The 18196-nt window shown below is 49.0% G+C and overlaps 1 protein-coding gene across 2 annotated transcripts in view; it reads right to left on the bottom strand.

Annotated features, from left to right (window-relative positions):
* scube3 (signal peptide, CUB domain, EGF-like 3) overlaps positions 1-18196 on the bottom strand; it is a 50892-nt gene that overhangs the window by 13053 nt on the left and 19643 nt on the right. Inside the window, exons 4-9 of one of the 2 annotated variants that reach the window (XM_037478685.2) lie at positions 16468-16602; positions 9549-9695; positions 8569-8685; positions 4486-4533; positions 1566-1682; positions 680-802 (exon numbers count right to left, since the gene is read on the bottom strand). In XM_037478685.2, the coding sequence (XP_037334582.1) occupies positions 680-802; positions 1566-1682; positions 4486-4533; positions 8569-8685; positions 9549-9695; positions 16468-16602 (687 nt within the window). The remainder of the gene's footprint in view (positions 1-679; positions 803-1565; positions 1683-4485; positions 4534-8568; positions 8686-9548; positions 9696-16467; positions 16603-18196) is intronic. The other variant, XM_037478686.2, reaches the window with a different exon arrangement.

Here is an 18196-nt window from a genome sequence, read left to right as displayed (position 1 = left end):
TCTGCGCTATTATGGCAAAATAAACTTAGCATTGTTCTGCTCTGAATACGGAGAGAAAGGCGTCCCACCAAAAATAGATCTGAAAGCGACAAGAAAGTGGCCGCAGAGCCCCAGTGACACCGTGTCTTTTTCCCGCCACACACGAGATGTTGGTGCAGCGCGGGAACAGAGCTTCTAAACCCACGGCGCGGCGCCGCCGAGGGCCCGATGCCGGCCGACCACATCAATTAAAACCAAGGGAGAAGGCGAGAACGGCGTGCCGTCTGTTTTTCCACTCGGAGGGCAGGGAGGGGTGGGGGGGGGTGGGGGGCTGACCTCGCCGCCGCAGTCCCCCCCTGCCGCCCGGCTTCTTTCGCCAGATGTTCCTGCAGTGGCTCGATTCACGTGGGAACCCAGAGGGCCCCGGGGGGGGGTCGGAGCACTAATTCCCCACACTCTTTATTTGTTCTGCAGCTCGTCCTCCTGCTGAGCGACGGTTGCCACCAAATGCAACGGGGGGCAAAAGAGGGCCTGGTTTGGCTTCTCTGCAGCAGCCCACAGGCAGCACAGTTTGTGCTACTCGGGAGGACATTTGTGTTCTACCATTCCTGGTACACAATATATATTTTTCGAAATTACATGCGATCTGTTTTTCGGGGGGAACGGGGGCCTGCAGGAAACAGGAGAGGGTTTTCCCAACCTTGACACGTTCTCTCGTTGGTCAGCAGCTTGTAGCCTTTCTTGCAGCTGCACTCGAAGCTGCCCACGGTGTTTCGGCACACGTGATCACACCCGCCGTTGTTGAGACGGCACTCGTCAATGTCTGTGGACAGAGAGTCATCGACAAATCATTTCATTACAAAAGACAAAAAAATATATACAGAAAGTTAAACTGGTCTTTAAAGTGAGAGGAACACACTATATTCTTCTTTTCAGCAAACAGGTAACAACACATCTACACATCCAGCCTGCAGCAACGTTATCAGTCATCTGAAGTCTCTGCTGAAAAGCAGTAAAATCTCTAATGAGACGCTGCTCTCACACAGAAAAGCCTCAGGGCAGACAACTCTAATTCATAAGTGATCGTCTCCCTTTCGGTTAGTCTGCTCTTCATTTCTCTGCAGACACGTCGTGTGTTAATTCCCACTTTGAACGGTGCTCTGCTGTTCAGATTCATTCTGAATCCTCGTCCTCATCGCAAACGCGGCGGCGGCTTCTTGACCAAGTCGTCTGAGAAGGAATAAAATAACCCCTTCTTCCCGTCTCAGTTCTACAGAACTCGCCGTTTTCCTGTTCCACAGCTGCCAGGATAGGTTTTCTTCTTATTGTGTCTAGAGCCAAACGGATACAAGGTGTCCTCTTGTGTTACACTTACCACAGGCCAAAGATGTCTAACTCTCTGACTTGTTTTCCGTCACCTCATAATATAATTCTCAATCCTACCCTCGCACCTGCAGTCCAACGTACAGACATGTGACCAACCAGCGGACAGGGGGCACAAACGAATTTTGTCACTCCTGTGAGCTCCGGGCTGGAGGGGACGCGACAAGGCGGGAGAAGAACAGCCGGGGCGGGCGACGCGTTACCTTTGCAGGTCTTGCGGTCCGGCTGCAGAGTGAAGCCGACGGGACAGCTGCAGCGCACTCCGGTCACCGAATCGTGACACGTGCTGTCACAGCCTCCATTGTTCACTGCACAGGTCTCTGCAGGGAAACAGGCACTCGCAGTCAGACGAACCCCCCCCGGAAAAGAAGTACACTGGAGATGCTGCCTTGACCTACTTATTTCTCCCCCCCATCACAGCAGCAAATATGCATAATGGTAATATAGGAATCATTTGAAGGAGTATTGAATTGCACATCACATCTCAGTCAAACAGGAACCGACACAAGAAGAAGTAGAACAGAATAACAGGAACAAAGAAGGAAACAAGAAAAGAAAAAAAACAAATGCAGCAGCTGGATGCAAGTACGGGAATTGAGAAGATGCAGGAGAATAATGGAAGGAGACAGTCATTAGGAAATGTTAGATCCAACAGCCCAAAAGAGGGGAGCACACGCGTTCCCTGCGTTTTAAAGTGTCCGCGCATGTTTGCTTTTCTTCGGTGGCCCTGAAGTCCTCCGCAGAGCATTTGTCTTGAGTGCAGAGGTTTGACTTCAAGACGGATGCCGACTAAACTGCCACTTTTTCCTGTATTTTGACAAAAGCTTCCAGGCATTTTGGGGATAAAAAAGCAATTTCAGCAAGTCCCCCGCCCCCACCCCCCCCCCCCCCCCCCCTGCTTTGAAGAAAGGGAGGTAGTCAGTCAAGCCGTGATGTCTGAGGTCTCCTCTCTACACGGTGATAAATTTCACTGAGACTTTCATTTTAAGCTCCGGCAAAGGATCAATTTGTTCTCACGTCGGGGGGGGGGGGGGGGGGGGGGGGAGGCCGGTGTGTCTGTGGCTGTTCCTGGCAGCTTTTTGCAGAAAGACTCACACACCTACGAAACGTCGCAGCAAAACCTCTCGCGACTTTTAGGGAAGCATCACTTCGAGGGGCCGTGGCGTTCGCTCCCGTGTCCGTGGAAGACCTCAAACCCCCCCCCCCCGCAGACTGACTGACACCGTGGCTACCAGTCAAACACCCCGGTTCCCGAGGCCCATGGAGGTTTAGGCCTCGATAGCGCCGTGGGTGCGCATAATTGCAAGGTGTGGGCAGAGACAGTTGGCAGACGAGACGACAAGACGGTGTCGGGACATGTCTCCTCCCAAGCGCTTAGTCAGCCATCTCACCGAGCTGTAATGATCATGTGCTGCAGAGAGCAAAGAAATGCTTCGACAACACGGTTTGGTGGAGCCCGGGTAGAGACAGCGCCGCTGCGGTATGTGCGTGGGCTGGTGTGCTTTGGAAGCACACCAGCCCACGGGGGGGGGGGGGGGTCGAGACCCGAAATTACCAGTAAACAGCGGGCAGACTCTTTTTGTTGTAAATATTGGAGCGGTGCGACGCGCAGGTTGCCTTGGCCTGACGCTGGTGGCCGTCGCGGCGTACGTTTCAGCCCTGTCGGGGTGGGGGGGGGGGGGAGGTGGAGGCCACAAAACACCGTCGCCGTGCGGCCCGAAAAAAAAAACGAAGAAAGAAGTGAGCGGATGAGAGGAGAGCGTTTACAAAAAAAGACCCTCGGTTCGCTCACCGAGGACGAGGTGGGAAGGTAGGAAAGTACAAAGTCCTTTGTAATGAAAAGGAGGATGCAAAATATGTCTCTTGCTCCAAATGTTTCTATTTCTGAGAGAGGGGGGGGGGGGAAACCCAGAAACTAGGACACGAAATACTGAAATAGGTCAGAGTGTTGTAGTGTGGCATGAGGGAAACTGTGTGCAAACAGTAGTAACTAGTATCTTAAAACATTGTTTCACATCTTACCTTGAGCTGGCTACTCCTCAGAGAACAAGCCTCCTCCCTCAGTGTCTTACACGGTATAATTTAATCGTAAATCTCTTTGAAGTATCAAGGTCTGATACATCATCGTGCTATGAGTTGATTTCTTTTGGCATCTCTGCGATCGCTATTAAAACACAGCTCATTTGTGATGTTTTCAAAATACAAAACTTTAAACTATCTTCTTTGTTTCAGCCCAAAACTTTCTCCATTGTTCATTTTAATAGAAAAAAACAGAAAACGTTTGAAAAGAGAATAGAAGGAACTAGACTGAAATGTGACATATTCTCTTGTAATAGACTTCTTGCATCTTTTCTTTGAAGCAACCCTGGACACATTATTGACTCCCTCCCCCAAAGCTAATAAGCCGTGATGATGGAGTTCAGGAACCGTGCATGCTCAATTTGGTTCATTTCAGTGGCATCAAGACACAAATGAAACCAAAGCCTTTGGTCTGCATCTAAAAAGCCGATCACATTTGATTTGGTACTTTGACTAAGAATGTGTGTATCCATATTCAGTAGAGCAATCAAACTGGAGAAAATATATTCACTTTTGGATAAATAGTCCTACTAAAATATATAGGTTAATAAGCCAAATATAATTAATATACTCCATTAGCTTGAATTGCAATTGGTTGCATAGTACCAATATATCAGATAATTCTCCATCTTTGGGGAATAAATGTATTTACATGAAAACATCAGTATTGAGGATAACTCCTGACAAAGGGATAAAGTGGCATTATATGGAAACATTTAAATACCTCAAAGCTGATACTAAATCAAATGTACCGCTGGTGACAAACTGGCCGCGCAGGAAGATGGACGTTGTTGCCCCCCCCCTGCTCGCCGCTGCCCTCCTGCCTCCGTTCACTCACAGCGTGACGCGAGCGGTAGGTTGTTATTGAGAGAGCATTCACAGAAGGAAGAGGAAAGTAAGGGGGAGTGGGGGTCAGAGGCCAAGGGTCAGAAGGATGACGCCCCCCCGAGGGGAGGTGCCTGCTGGGTCGGCTTCCTCTACTCCCCACACCCATAAACACCCCCCCCCCCCCCGGAGAGAGGAGTCGAAGGAGCACATATTTACCATTGGGGAACAGCTGTGGGGCTGCCTGGGACTGGACACTCCTCTCCCCTGCATGCACGCGCACACCCACACACACGCACGCACACAGTGTGAAAACACCACTTTAGTTCTCTGCAGCTACACTTGAACCACGCAGCATCGCTGTGTCACCTAATTCACGAGGAGTGTGTGACAGGAACAAATCCGGTGTGTTTTACAGCATATCCACCTTCCCCCGCCCCCCCAGAATAAATTAGTTGTCCGACGCCCCCCCCCGTTCAGTCCCCCACTGGAGAGGCCGTTGGGCGGTATGACGCAGGTGTCTCCCGCTTTTTCTTTGAGATTCTTTCCTAGATTTTGGGTAAAACCAAGAGGCAAGAACGGGATTTGACCTCTGACCCCTGTACTACAGACTGATGAGGGGAACGCCATGAAGTAGTGGCATTTGATAATGTAAAGTAGCATAATCAGCTATTGTAGTTTTTAATGTTGCTACATACGATGAATCGGCGCTTGGTCCGAACACCTCTGAGGCTTATCAGTACCTCCACACTTATACACCCTTAATTCATGCAGGATATCATGGGGCTAGGAGAAAGGTGGATGGCATGGATGAGAAGGGAGCATCTCTCTGTAATTACACAAAAGTTGACTATGGCGATTCATACCCACACGGATTATAATATGAGAGAATGACAATTTGTTACCTGCAACAACCGAGCAAACAGCAGTGATTATTTTCCTAACAAGAAACGAAAAGGGGTGAAATCTCAGGGGTAAAAATGTTACCTCGCCACATGCAATCATGCAAATAATTCCACGCGGAGCAGAAAAGTAACTGGTTGTGTTGTGGGTGTGTGAGATGAGGCTTTTTCTAGTTAGCGTGTCGACAGACAGAGCGAGTGGAGGTTAGTGCTGCAAGCTGAGAGACAGGGACAGCCAGAGTCTGCGCTTTATGGTTTCTTTTATGGACAGATCATTTCAGAATGAATGTTGTTTGGCTGTGGAAATCGGCATAAAGGCCCTGGCCCGGGCCTACACTTTATGTGCAGTCGTTAAAAAGCTGTTTGTCTTTCATCATTTGTGTCCGTTGCGACTTTTAATTGATTGGATTTTCATTAAAAAAAAATTAAAAAACAGAATCTTCAGGCCAAATTCAAGTGAATCCCCTTTTCTGCAGACCACAGAATGAATATTTTTCTTTACACATGATACGGCTGTGGGGTGACGGATCGGGCCTTGAAGCACTTTACAAAATGGAAAACAGAACTGAATAGCAGTAAGAGCCATCATGAATGTCTTGCACTATTATAATTACGTTACACACAATATTTCTAAGAATGAATCGATCCCTGTAATGAAAGCCCGTCCTCGGGGCCTTTGGCCAATTCAGAGCTCTCCTGAGGTGCCGCCTGAGGAAGCAGAAGCTCGACTCGGAGAGCAACAGGTCAGCTCCGCAAAGCATGCAGATCCGCAGTTGGACCATCGCGTCCCACGCCCCCCAACATGCAGCATCCGGACACAACGGGAGCACAGAGGACTGTGAGGAACATCTGAACGCAGCAGCGTGAATGCACAGACCACCCGAAACGAGAGCGTAGCGTGTTTATGTCCCGGGCATGTGCGTGTGTTTACATGCATGTGATGCATGCGTGCTGGATATGTACCGTTTGTGTGGTTGTTTGTGTAGCTTTCTGTTTGTATTATAAAATGCATCTCCTGCTCTCTTTCTGTGTGTGTGTGTGTGTGTGTTTGGCATCGTGTGGCCAACTATTCAGATGATTGAACTCCTGAGCATGTCCGCATCTGCCTGCTATTTGTGAGTGTTTGTGATCTGCTGTGCAAACGGCGTAAATGCTTCCACATGACGCCACCTGAACCGACGAGTTCCCTTTGTTGCATTTAGTTAATTTCAGTCAAATTCAAACTTCAACAGTTTGTTTAGGCGAATTGAACAAATACTTCAAAGAATGTGTATTAATGAAAACACAATGTGCCATCCATGAAGGCTCAGGTGACATAAAACTGTCAGCTGCAGTATGCCAGGTGTGGACAGAGGTGGGACGGGGAGGATAAAGAATCAACACTTCCAAACAGAGCAGCAGTTGGCGTTATCACAAAATGCAGACGCACCCCGAAATTAATGAAAATGTGTCAAAAATGATACGGAACATCCCACGAGATGGATGGAGCCGGGAAGCCACAGCATCCCGAAAAGAGGCCAGCAGACGAGGCAGGAGCCGCTTTTGTAACCGCGCCATGTTCGCTTTGAATCAAGTACGCAGTTACTCCATTAATCCTAAATGCTACTAAATCAAAATCAATGCTGGAGGTAAACGGGGGTGTATTCTCCTTTTGTTGCGGTTGCTATGGATACCCATTGAACTTTACTTTTTTACTTTTACTTTTTAAGAACGCGTTGGCTGAGGGGTAATTATCCTACGTGCCACGAAGACACCGCCGACAAAAAAAAAAGAAAAAAGAAAGAAAGCAGCAGGAGATTTTTTTTTCCTCGCTGGTGACATTCAAGACTATTTGAAACTCATTTCCCGATTAGAATATGATTTCTTTGACCCAAGCGAGAAAAAAAAATGCTTAAGGGTTAGAACTAATTAAAAAAAGCAATTTACTTCTGCAAAGCAGAGGTAATTGTCACTTCTCTTTCGCTGCAAGGACATCATTGTTATATTCAAACCGGGCACACCAACTGGAAATATTAGTGTACACTTGTGCAGCTCCTAAAGTTCTGCGAAAAGAAACCCCACCACGCATGTAGCGCAGGCTTCTCTCAAATAACTCTTCATGGTCGGAACCCTGCACAGCTGCAACCTGGTGTCACTCACTCTCCCGCCAGTGGTTCTTTTGGCAGATTGTTAGTTTTATTGAAGTTTTATTAACTAACACGGCGTCTGGGAGACGGAGCGCCCCCGTGTCGACCGCAGAGCGGCACCCCCCGCTCCGCGAACACCGCCCCGCCGCCCCCCTCCCCCCGCGCGCTCCTAGAGGGAAATCAGAGATTTTAACTGCCAGCCTTGCTTCCTAATCACCGAACGTGCATTGGCTGAGGTTGTGCTTCGGGGGGCGGGGGGGGGGGAACAAGGCGGCTGGCTGAGACGTATCGTTTGGTCGCGGTCGATCCCCTCTCCGGCCCAGCAGGGGCAGAGCAGTAATGACAGGATGGCCGACCGGGCCTTGACGTGGGTCTGGCTCTCATCAGGGCCGCGGTGGTAGAGGGAATCCAGGAGCATCGAGCTAATCAGCCGCTGCCCAAACCGAGCCCCCCCGCCTTCCCCCCCAAAACCCAACAGCCGCCGAAACCACCACCCGGGGCCGCCTGCGGGCGCGGCCTCTTGTTCTGCCGCCATGTTTGTCTTCCTGACAAGAGAAAATACGTCCTGTCCATTAGGAACTCCGGTTACTAATAGTGCAGAGTGCACGGCACAGACGGTTTAAATGGGTGCGCAGTGTCTAAAAGAGACAACTAATGACACTCGGTGGATGCTCTGAAGACCTGTGTGCGGTAATTGTACTAAAGTACTACACTTTACGCCTAACTAAACCCGAGCTTTGGCTCTGCAGGCCCCCGTCTGAAGGGTTCAATACACCCGAGTGGCTTTTTTTTTTTTTACTGAACTTAACTCAACTGAGGCACAACACTGATAAAAAATTCCAGTGGAAGGTCAGGTCATGATGTGCGAGATAATCCCCAACGGGACGCAGCGGAGGCACTGACCCCGCGAGGGGGGCTGACAGAAGGTGTGCGTCTGACTGCATGGCTGAGGAAGAAGCACAGAGGGAGAGGGGTGGCGGGTTTCGTCCAGCGAAGAAGAGGAGGAGGAGGAAAAAGAGAAGCCAAAGCAGATGCAGGGACTGAGAGGTTACTGGAGCAGCAGCAGCAGCAGAGGGGAAAGCACAGTGGGTGGGAGCCTTTTGTCCTCGTGTGTCACGGATCACGAGCTACTGTAACAAACGCCCGTTTGTTTTCACGACTTATCACAATAAACCTCATTTCTCACAGCGTTTACTCAATCTGCTGTCGGGACGTTAACCTGCCGCGTGGATCTCGCCCCGGGGGAAGCGGTGCCGGGTGAGGAGGTGACTCACCTACACAAGTCTTTCCATCGCTGTGAAGGACAAACTTCATGTGGCACAGGCACTTGGGGCCGTGGTCCGTCTCCTCGCAGATGTGCTGGCAACCCCCGTTACCGTAGTTACATGTCACTATCAAAAGAGCAGAAGTCGTTAAGGCAAACCGCACACACACACACACACACACACACACAAGGGAGAGGGCCGTGACATGCGACAGCTTCTGCTGCCACACTCTGCCATCGTGGACCATATGTTGTGGAACACGTTGGTGGGGAGCTCACTCTGTCCTGCAGAGGGCCTCAAGGTGACTGTATGTGAAGCTTCCCACTGCAGAAGATTCGCTTTCAACACTTTTCGTGGTTTGCACATAGAGCGACTACATCGCAGCCCGCTTCACGGCTGAGGCGTTCTCCATAAATACACTGAACCGTTTTAAAAAGAATGTCGATTCCATTAGTCACCGATTTAAAAAAAAAAGGTTACTCGCAGGTCAATATCAGAGTATCATGTGTTTCCTTTAAATGAACACCTTTCTTTTATATATTAAGGACATTTCTTACCAACTCAGTCCACAGTAAGGTTTCTGGTTTCACTACGTGTCTTTTAAGCGAAGGTACATTTGTGTACCGTCACCTCTAACACACCTGCGATGACAGAGTGAAAAAGAGCACGAGCGAGCACAGGCTTCCAGCGCCATCCTGTCTCCACCCGACCATCCCGCCGCCTTTTTTGCCCTTTTCCTGGGCTGTCAGAAGAAAAAAAAAACTATAGAATAACACTTCTCCAATCCTTATCCAAACACAGACAAATCCCCCATCAGCCAAGGCCCCGGCTCTGACAGGAGGATCTCCGTTGCACGGCAACAGGAAGTGTGCGCTGTCCGTCAGCGCCGTCCCCTTCGGGTAACCTCCACACTCGCCCTGCTTGTGTAAATGATCGCTCCTTTTGATAAACACGTTTTTTTGTTTTTGCTCCAGCTTGACCGGACTTACATTTGCAGTCCTTCATGTTGGGCGTGAGCTGGAACCCGGGTCGACACTCGCAGGCGATGCCCCCCTTCTGGGCCTCCCTGCAGATGTGCGCACAGCCGTGGTTCTTGTCCATGCACGTGGGTCCCTCCTTTGAGCGATCCGGTTGCGCTGCAAGGACAGAAAGAGAGAGAGAGAGAGAGAGAGACAGTTTGTCTGTTAACTGTCTTTAGAGATTACCCATTTGGTTGTAGATGTGGTGTCACAGAGCTTATTTGAAGAGTAGAAATGCTCAGATGACCCGGAGTCACACATATGCCATACTGCTGGTGACTGACATGCCCGGTGCCTCTTTCACAGAGACTGGAGCACATGTCGCAACACGCTCACACAGTTCAGGCCATAAGAAGAAGGCTGCGTACTGAAAGGATAAACCTCCCTGATCCCGTAGACCTGTAATTCTACTGAGGCAATCCCCCCCATAAAGGAAAGAAAGGAGGAACACACTGGAGAAAAATAACTCCTTTGTTAAATTCTCCCAGAAGAGACTCAGATCAAAGGGGGATTGCGGTGCAATGAGGGGTCAGCGCTAGTGTTCATCACGTTTGAAGCAATTCAGTAAAATTAGGTTAAAAAACAAAACAAACACAGGAGACATTATAGATATAATAATAGATATAATCCAAAGCTTTAATTGCAAGCATGAGATCCTTCATTTCTGCATATAAATGCTTCATGAAGAGGTACAACAGACACCTGGCATGAGCGTCCACCACTGGAGACCCCCCCCGGGCATGAATTATTACACAATGAGACTACGCAATGCTCCTGATACCGGACTCATTCGTTGTGAAACAGATGCAGAGAGAAACTCCAGCTCCACGGCTCATTAAAAACCAAACAGATCTCTCCCCGCTTCACTGTGTCCTGGCGAGCAAGAAGACGTCTCCGTTAATGTCTCATTAAATCTGTCCTCAATGTGAAGGGTGTTTGGAGGTCTAATTCTTTCCTTTCCTGCGAATCCAAGCATTTGCATTTGCAAGTGTACACTTGGTGAGGAGCACACGACCTTGTTGGGGGGCGTACAGTTTCTACGTAGACGGTGTCCCCCCGTACCAGTTTATGAATGAAGCCAGTTTGCAACACGTCTCAGGAGAAAAAGGAGAGTTCTGTTTAGCAGGACACCACCTGGAAGGGCCACTGGTTCTTCCCTGCCCTCAAATCACATGGTTGAACTGGATGCACTTCTTGCAGCTGCGTCCTTTGCATCACCTCAGCTTTCTTGTTCAATACGACTCGCACTGAAGCATCTATTGCTTCCATCAACGGACGGTGTTCATGTTTGACAACCCCCCTCCCCCCCCCCCCCCCTCGTTAAATACTTTCCATGACTTCAAGTGTGTCAACGAGTGCCACCGGGTCACACAATCTTCAGCTGTCCCCTTCCTCGGCTTTTTCTACAGAGGCTAGTGTCCCGGTAAGTAACCCCAAAAGACTAAAGATTACTTGCTGCGGTTGCACGTTCCGAAGCTCCCTTCGCTCCGCCTCTATTTTTGTATGTAGCCCTGTTCCCTCCAATGCTGAAGAGCTATCCATCAAAAACGGACCGGGGCCAGAACCTGGGCCTTGGTCTCTCTGAGGACCAATAAAAGCCAAAGTGTTGACACAATTGCGCTTTTCTCCAGTGAGCGGCTCCCTCTAACTGGCTGCCAAAGGCCTCCAGTTTTTATCATTACTAAATAATGGGAAGCAGAAAGAAAAACATCCTTCCATAAGGAGGTGGATGGGAATGTGAAGGAGAAGAAAAAAAAAATACAAGATCACATGTGCCCCCGATCCACTAAAACAATCTAGTGACCCATAAAACACAACTATATGTAGAAACTAATAAAAACTATTTAGCTTTATAGGCGCAGACCTGTACAGGAAATAGACCCAAAAGTCTTGGAATTGAGAGGGTGCAATTGCAAACAGCAAAGGGCGTCGTCAGAACTGCTGCACTCGTGGTAAAAAGGGGGACATTTCAATCAAAGCAAGAAAACAAGTTGGAGTGTCCCTGCTGCAAAGGGGCCACGGCTTTATCCTCACCAGGAGAGGTCGTGACCTCTGCACCCAACGCTAAGAGCTCAGACAGAAGCCAATAAATCCTCTTTTTCTTTGTCCCGTTAACTCTGAAAGTTTGTCGTTCAGGGGAATATTTTTTAATTGCTTTCCTCAAATGAAAAAAGGTTGACGCCACGATAACACATCCTAAGCATAAAAGGTTTTAACATCACAGGTGAAACTGAAGCAAAGCGAACATCCCTTAACTCCAGCTAGCCAACGCACAAGATCCTCAAAAAAACATAAAAGGTCCAAGGAGGCCTGCGAGCTCTCTCAAACCTGAGGACCACGTCGTGGAGAGGCCGGAACAATGGGGCTGAAGTAGAGGAAGGCATGCCGAGGGTTTATGGTCTGCTCTGAGTGTCCCGACATACGTCCCATAGGGAAGACATGTCCCCTCGGTGCTCGACGCTGGTTGGAGGACGTTAAGAAGCTCGTGTTTGGCGGGTTACAAATTTAAAAGAAGGGGCCTTAGCATGGAGCCACCACACTGTTAAAGCGGCATTCCTTCCTTTTAGATAATGGGCCCTTAAAAGTTTTAATGGGAGGAAAAAAAAAATGTCAGTTGTAAGAAAAGCAGAATTGCAAAGGAGCTGAGGCGGATTGCGTTGAGTCGAGCGGAGCGGAGGTGCAGATGGATGCTACCTGTCTCCGGCTTCTCAGGCTCCTTGTTTCACCCCCCCCCCCCCCCCCTTTTTCCCCCCTCAAAGAGAAGCAGCGACTGAAAGCCGAGGGATGGAGACGACAGCAGAGAGCACTCTGGAGGGTGGAAATGTCACCGCCCGAGGGGCTTCAAGCTCAAGCACAAAGCGCGCACACAGGTACCACACGTCACACAAATCACAGCTTTCCAATGGCGTAAAAGGTGAGCGCAACGCTGCCGGCTGAACAGACATAATGATTGTGTGCGTGCGTTGACGCATGGGTGCATTTTTTGCATAATGCATGCGAGTTGCGCCCGTCCGCCCATCTGTGTCACAGACAGTTGTGCAGCACCTGCTGGGTGACGTTGTGCCACTCTCAACTTTTACTCCCCCTTTCGTTCCATCAAGGTCAACCCCCCCTCTTCCTCCCCCCTGCACACAGTCCCCCGAGGACAGAATGGACAAAGCTGCAGCGCACCTCTGAAGACGCTGCAACAGAAACCAGAAGCCAGCTTAGTGGAGGCCTTCAAACAAACCCACGAGCGAAGAAGGGATGCGCGTCTCAAACGAGGGAATTGATGTGTATTTGTTCAAAGGGGGGGGGGGGGGGGGTGCAGGCTAGCCTCTGGGAAGAGAGAGACGGAGGGGAAAGTAAGAATAGAGCATGCGACAGGGTGGACAGAGAAAGACAAGTGGGAAGGGTCCCGAATGTCTTCATCTCCGCCGCTGGACTGCCAGGGGACACTCTGAGGACAGCAGACAGCGCGGGGCGTTCCCTTCGCTCCACTTCCCCAGCAAAAGAGGGAGAAAAAAAAAGCGCCTGGTTTTACGGTTGGGCTGCAGAGCAATGGAGCAGCGACTCCTGCACTTGTAAAAACAGTCGTGCGGCCAAACGCACAGACGGGCCGGGCCTGCTGAGAATGTGCAAGAACCTTTTCAGCTACGCCACTGTGGGACTTCCACACAGCGCAAGGCCATAAATAACCAGCAGCACGCACACAAGTAGCTATAAACTTGAGTTATGAGTATTAACATTGCATCATTACAGTGATGGAGCAGCGCATTACTTTATGGAATTCAACAACAACAACAAAAATAAAGTCTTGAACAGGGTTCAATGGCTCAATTTGTGATTTCATGCAGGAGGAATGTGACGGAGGACGAGTGCAGCAAAACCCCGAGAATGTTAATTATGGATTCGGAACACATTTATTGGAAAGCTTGATGCACCGCTGCAGTTCTGGTCAGCACAGAAAACACATTTCCTGAAATGGACGTGTAACAGCCTGATTCCGCAATGCGTCCGAGTGGGGCCTCCAGCGGGGATGAAATGAAAATGGGAGCGCAGGGAGGGAAGCGAATGGAAGTCGCGAGCGCGGGGAAAGAGTTTGTCTTCGATTTCACCGGAAACACAAGTGCTTTAATGTAACGGCACCAAAACGGTGTGAACTTTTGGTACAGATCGCTGCTCCTCAAAAGCTCTCCACACAAAGCCAGCCTCTCGGCCACTTCGATCCAGAGGAATCACTTCGACTTCGTTTTTTTGAGCCGAGGACAATACGCCTGCATGCAAGAAGTCCAACATGTGACCTATAGAAGAGCCCATCAGTGCACACTCAGGGTAATTGCCCAGCCGGATGAGGCACAGGGCTAGAAATGTGGACGCGAGGGTTGACTGAGCTCGGATTTCCAGTGTTGCAATGAGCTGGATCCCGTCTCGTGCACGCAGACCGAGGCCCTGTTATCCTCTTATGTAAAAGAGACAATAAATCAAGCGCGAAGCAGCGGAACCCTTCTGGACCTCAGCGTCATTCCTGTCAGCCGCTAAGCACCTTGGCCGGCCTTTCAAAAGGCTTTATTTCCCAACAAGGGGAAATGTTTGGGGAGAAAAAAAATGAAGTGCTACATTTTGGCCGGCTAGACGAGGGAGCCAGAGTTAGGGAAGGGGGGGGGGGTCAGGTCTAATAAGAGACAGGCCAGCAGAAGCCTTGTCATTAGCTGAGAGGCTGGCAGACCCCGCTGCCTAATTGCCAAAAAAACTCACTGCTAACAACGGCTCCCTACCAGCAGGGGGGGGGGGGGGGGGGGCACAGACCGTTAGCGACACACACTTCTGCCCTGACCGGCTCTCCCACCGTTCCCAGACGGACTCGAGGAAGCCAGCGCTGGGGGAGCACCTGAACCGTTAACGGGGGGAAAAAAAAGAAGGAAATCGAAAGCCCGAGTGTTTTTAATGGGAACAATAATGCTCACGAGCAAACCGCCCCCCAGGCGTGGCTCTTTAACAGGGCGCCTTTCGAAAGGATGGCTGGAGGCTGCATTTGAAGCCACTGGGCAGGGAGATTAGATGAGCTTTCATTTTCGCAATATCACCACCACCCCCCCCCCCCCCCCCCCCACCGAAAGAGCAACTTTTCCAGTGAGCAAAGAGAGTGAGAGAGTGTGCAGGGTTATACCGTCCAATACCTCGGCGAGTCACTTCCTCGCCACTTCCGTTTCCCGCGCACTGTAATAAGAGCAGTAATAATAAGCAGATGAGTCGTGTACGTCTTTCAGAAATAATGAAGCGATGAGCGGCTCAGAGAGGGAAGTTTGAAGATTTATGGCGGCTTTAATCTCTTGTCCAAATGAGTCTCATCTGGAAGCAATGGAGGCACATTTAATATGGAAATATGGAGGATTAACAGGATCTGAGGGCATCAAGAAAGGCAGATGAAAGAGTGAAAGAGAGACGGGGCGGTTGAGGGGGGGGGGTTAGCGAGACTGGGACCGGGTCTCCGTCTGCTTCTGACCGATAGAGCAGAAGTCCTTTGAAACACAAGGACCCGCTTTTCACTCCACTCTAATTCGTGGACGACAAGTGGTGCAAACCCCGAGGAAGCAGGAGATTAAACACCCCTGCTTCTAAAAGTCTATTATTATTATAATTAGCAGGGAGGTCACAATCCTCCAAATCCACAATAGCTTAGACTATGACATGACATATTATGAATTTAACATGTTAAAACAATATATTTTACCAACACAAGAGAGTCCACTTTCGGTGCACGTCTGACACCATGCAACATATTTTCAGAATAATGTGCTGTAGGAACAATTTGCAGTCCATTTGCAGGTTTAAAAAAAGGGGCAAATAATGTCATCATTTCTTCGACACCAACTGGCTCCAGACAGTAGCTCCCGGCAGAAAGAGACACTCCGTATCCTAGCAACGGCAGCTCTCAGTTGCCGGCCAACGGCCCACCCAACCAAAGACATCGGGAAAGTACACTGCAGTAGTATTCTTTGAAATAATTGTCGGGTTTGCTTTTAGTTTGTTCATGTAATGATAATAAGAGCCGTCGGGAAAAATAACTCTTAAGTGATTCACCAAAAATGTCTTTGGCACCACGAATGGAAAGGCTGAAACTAAAAACAATACACAACAGTCCAAATGAAAAAGGAAAACAAATAGACTATGTACACCTCCCCTTTTGTGAGAAATGCTCTCGCCATTACACAATTAAAACAAAAAACAAAACGTGCAAAGGTTCAGATCCTGACACGGCAGCCATTAAAGTATGAACGTGTGTGTGTGAATGTTGACACGTGGAATAGCGCTATACAAGTCAAGCCGAGTTTATTTACCCTTTGATACAAACAAAAACCTCTGTGCTGTCGATTCATAGACAAAATGCATAAAAAGAGATATTTTCCTGGCAGCTTGAGTCGCTTTGGTTGCACATGCAGTAACGACGTTGTGATTGTGATTGTGATTGCACATCCACGGTCTGTCTAGTCGGCCTCGGAGCAGGAATGCTCCATAAACAAGAGGCGTGTGCGCCCTGTGGCGACACCTTTAATTGTTTTCTCTGCTCACAATCCCCCCCCCCGAAGGCCGCTCTCATACCACCGATACCTCAAAATGCTGCCAGGCGCTGCATGGGTTCCATTTGAAAGGGTGGGAGGAAAACAAAAAGGAGATTTATTCCCTATCTTTTTCCTTTTTATTTTGTTTTTTCCCTGAAACTGGAGACAGCGCCCATTGCTCACCTTTCACTAAACTCCTCACATGACCTTTGCCTGGCAACTAATATTTACAGTTTGCATAACGATTGAACTGCTTCATCGTCCAACAGAGCATTCCCAGAATAAGGTGATATCCAACCTCAAATGTTTCCTCACTGTGTGTGTGTGTGTGTGTGCGTGAGATTAACCTTTGGGCCGTTGGATACAGGTATGCTGGTTGTCACTCAGGAGGAATCCTTCTCTGCAGCGGCACTCGTAGCTGCCCATCATGTTCACGCAAATCTGCTGGCATCCGCCGTTGCCTTCGGAGCACTCGTCCACATCTGGCAGGATACGGACGCAGGAGACAAAATGAATGGAAAGACGGAACAGATCCTGCACAGAAGGTTGTCTGGGATCAAATATTAACCCATTACACGGGAAAGTGACAAAAGGTGTTTATGAAAGATCTTAATCGAAACCAACGGGGCTTAATGTGTCCTGAATTTTCAGTCAGTATGGTTTTATATTTATTTGACTTTATATCAATAGTGGACAAGGAAACACTCAGATCTTAAGAAGTAAAGTAAAAGTACAATAATAATAATACTCGATGGCTGCAGTTGGTTGAGGATCAGCAAATTATTTATAAAATGTTGGAAAATGTAATGTGTAAAAGGACATAATATTCAAATAATTATTAAGCAAAAACTACCAAATTGTAGGATTTTATTAACTTCAATATTTTTGTCTGGAATGTAGTGTAGAAGAAGAACATGTATAGTTGTAATTAAAATATAATACTAGTACATTACATTTTAACTGAAAACAAACACAAGTTAAAAAGGACCTCTTTCTGTCCACGTAACTCAAGTATTGAATCTTTTAGTCTCACTTGAAAAATCAAAGAATGAGTACAAATGCGACACAGAAGGAAAACACAGGGCAACACAGAGCAGAGTTTGGAAGTGATGCAAAGCCAGAGGAGCTGGCCTTGAGCTGTCGGCTCTTTAACTGTTATTCGGACACACTGAAAACCTCCAACTGTGCAGCACTAAGCCGGGAAAAAATGCACACGTAGCATAATCTCCAGGCGAGTGGGGAACCTGATCCACCCGAGCCAGAGAGTACCTGCTGATGACGAGTGTCTGTCAGCCCCGTGACGGGAGGAATGCAGGCAGAGGGACGCAGGAGTGGGGCGGGGGGGGGGGGAGCAGGAGGAGGAAGGAGAGGAAAAGTAGGGACGGAGAGCGGAGCAAGTATGAGACGCTGCGGACTTCTTTTCCACCAATAACGGATTGTACACTAGCCCCCTCCCCCCCCCCCTTATTGTGTGACTCAACAAAAGCAAAATATTGATACATCTGTTTATTTACCAAATATGATACATCTTGCACCGTGTCAAATTTTCTCGATAGTCTGCAGAGCGCCGCCCCCCCCCCCTCCTCCCCCCTCCCTGTCCTGTCCTGTGCGTGACCGTCCTCTAGCTCTGGAGGTGACTCTTCCCCCCGGAGACCCCGGGCTGCGTCCCTCACCGCGCTGGAACATCATCCGTCCCTCTACTCAATGCATCAATAATCTGCTGCGTACACAAGGCTTTTTTTTTTTTTTTTAATAAAAGCATCATGCGAAACTAATTTACTGTCTATTTGTCCAGTCCGAGAAGGCCTCCAGATTAAGTTTCCTTTCTGGGGAATTCTCAGCCCGGCAGAGTTTGAAATTAAACTTCACTTCTGTCCTCTTCTTTGTTCTATTCCCCCCCCTCCTCCCCGCCCCCCCAAATAAAAAAACGCAAGGACAATGCAAGACAGAAACCGTTTAAAAAGTCAGTAAAGTGAAACCTGTTAGACTTCACGTCAGAGGACGGCGCGTTTGGACAATGAATAGTTTGGGGAGGGGCTTCGCACGGCCTCGAACTGCACGCCACGAAAGTGGGAG

This window comes from Pungitius pungitius, chromosome 1 (assembly GCF_949316345.1).
Source record: "Pungitius pungitius chromosome 1, fPunPun2.1, whole genome shotgun sequence".
Classification (NCBI taxonomy): Eukaryota; Metazoa; Chordata; class Actinopteri; order Perciformes; family Gasterosteidae; genus Pungitius; species Pungitius pungitius.
The sequence above is the reverse complement of the archived record's forward strand: the minus strand, read 5'-3'. Positions and strand labels throughout refer to the sequence as shown.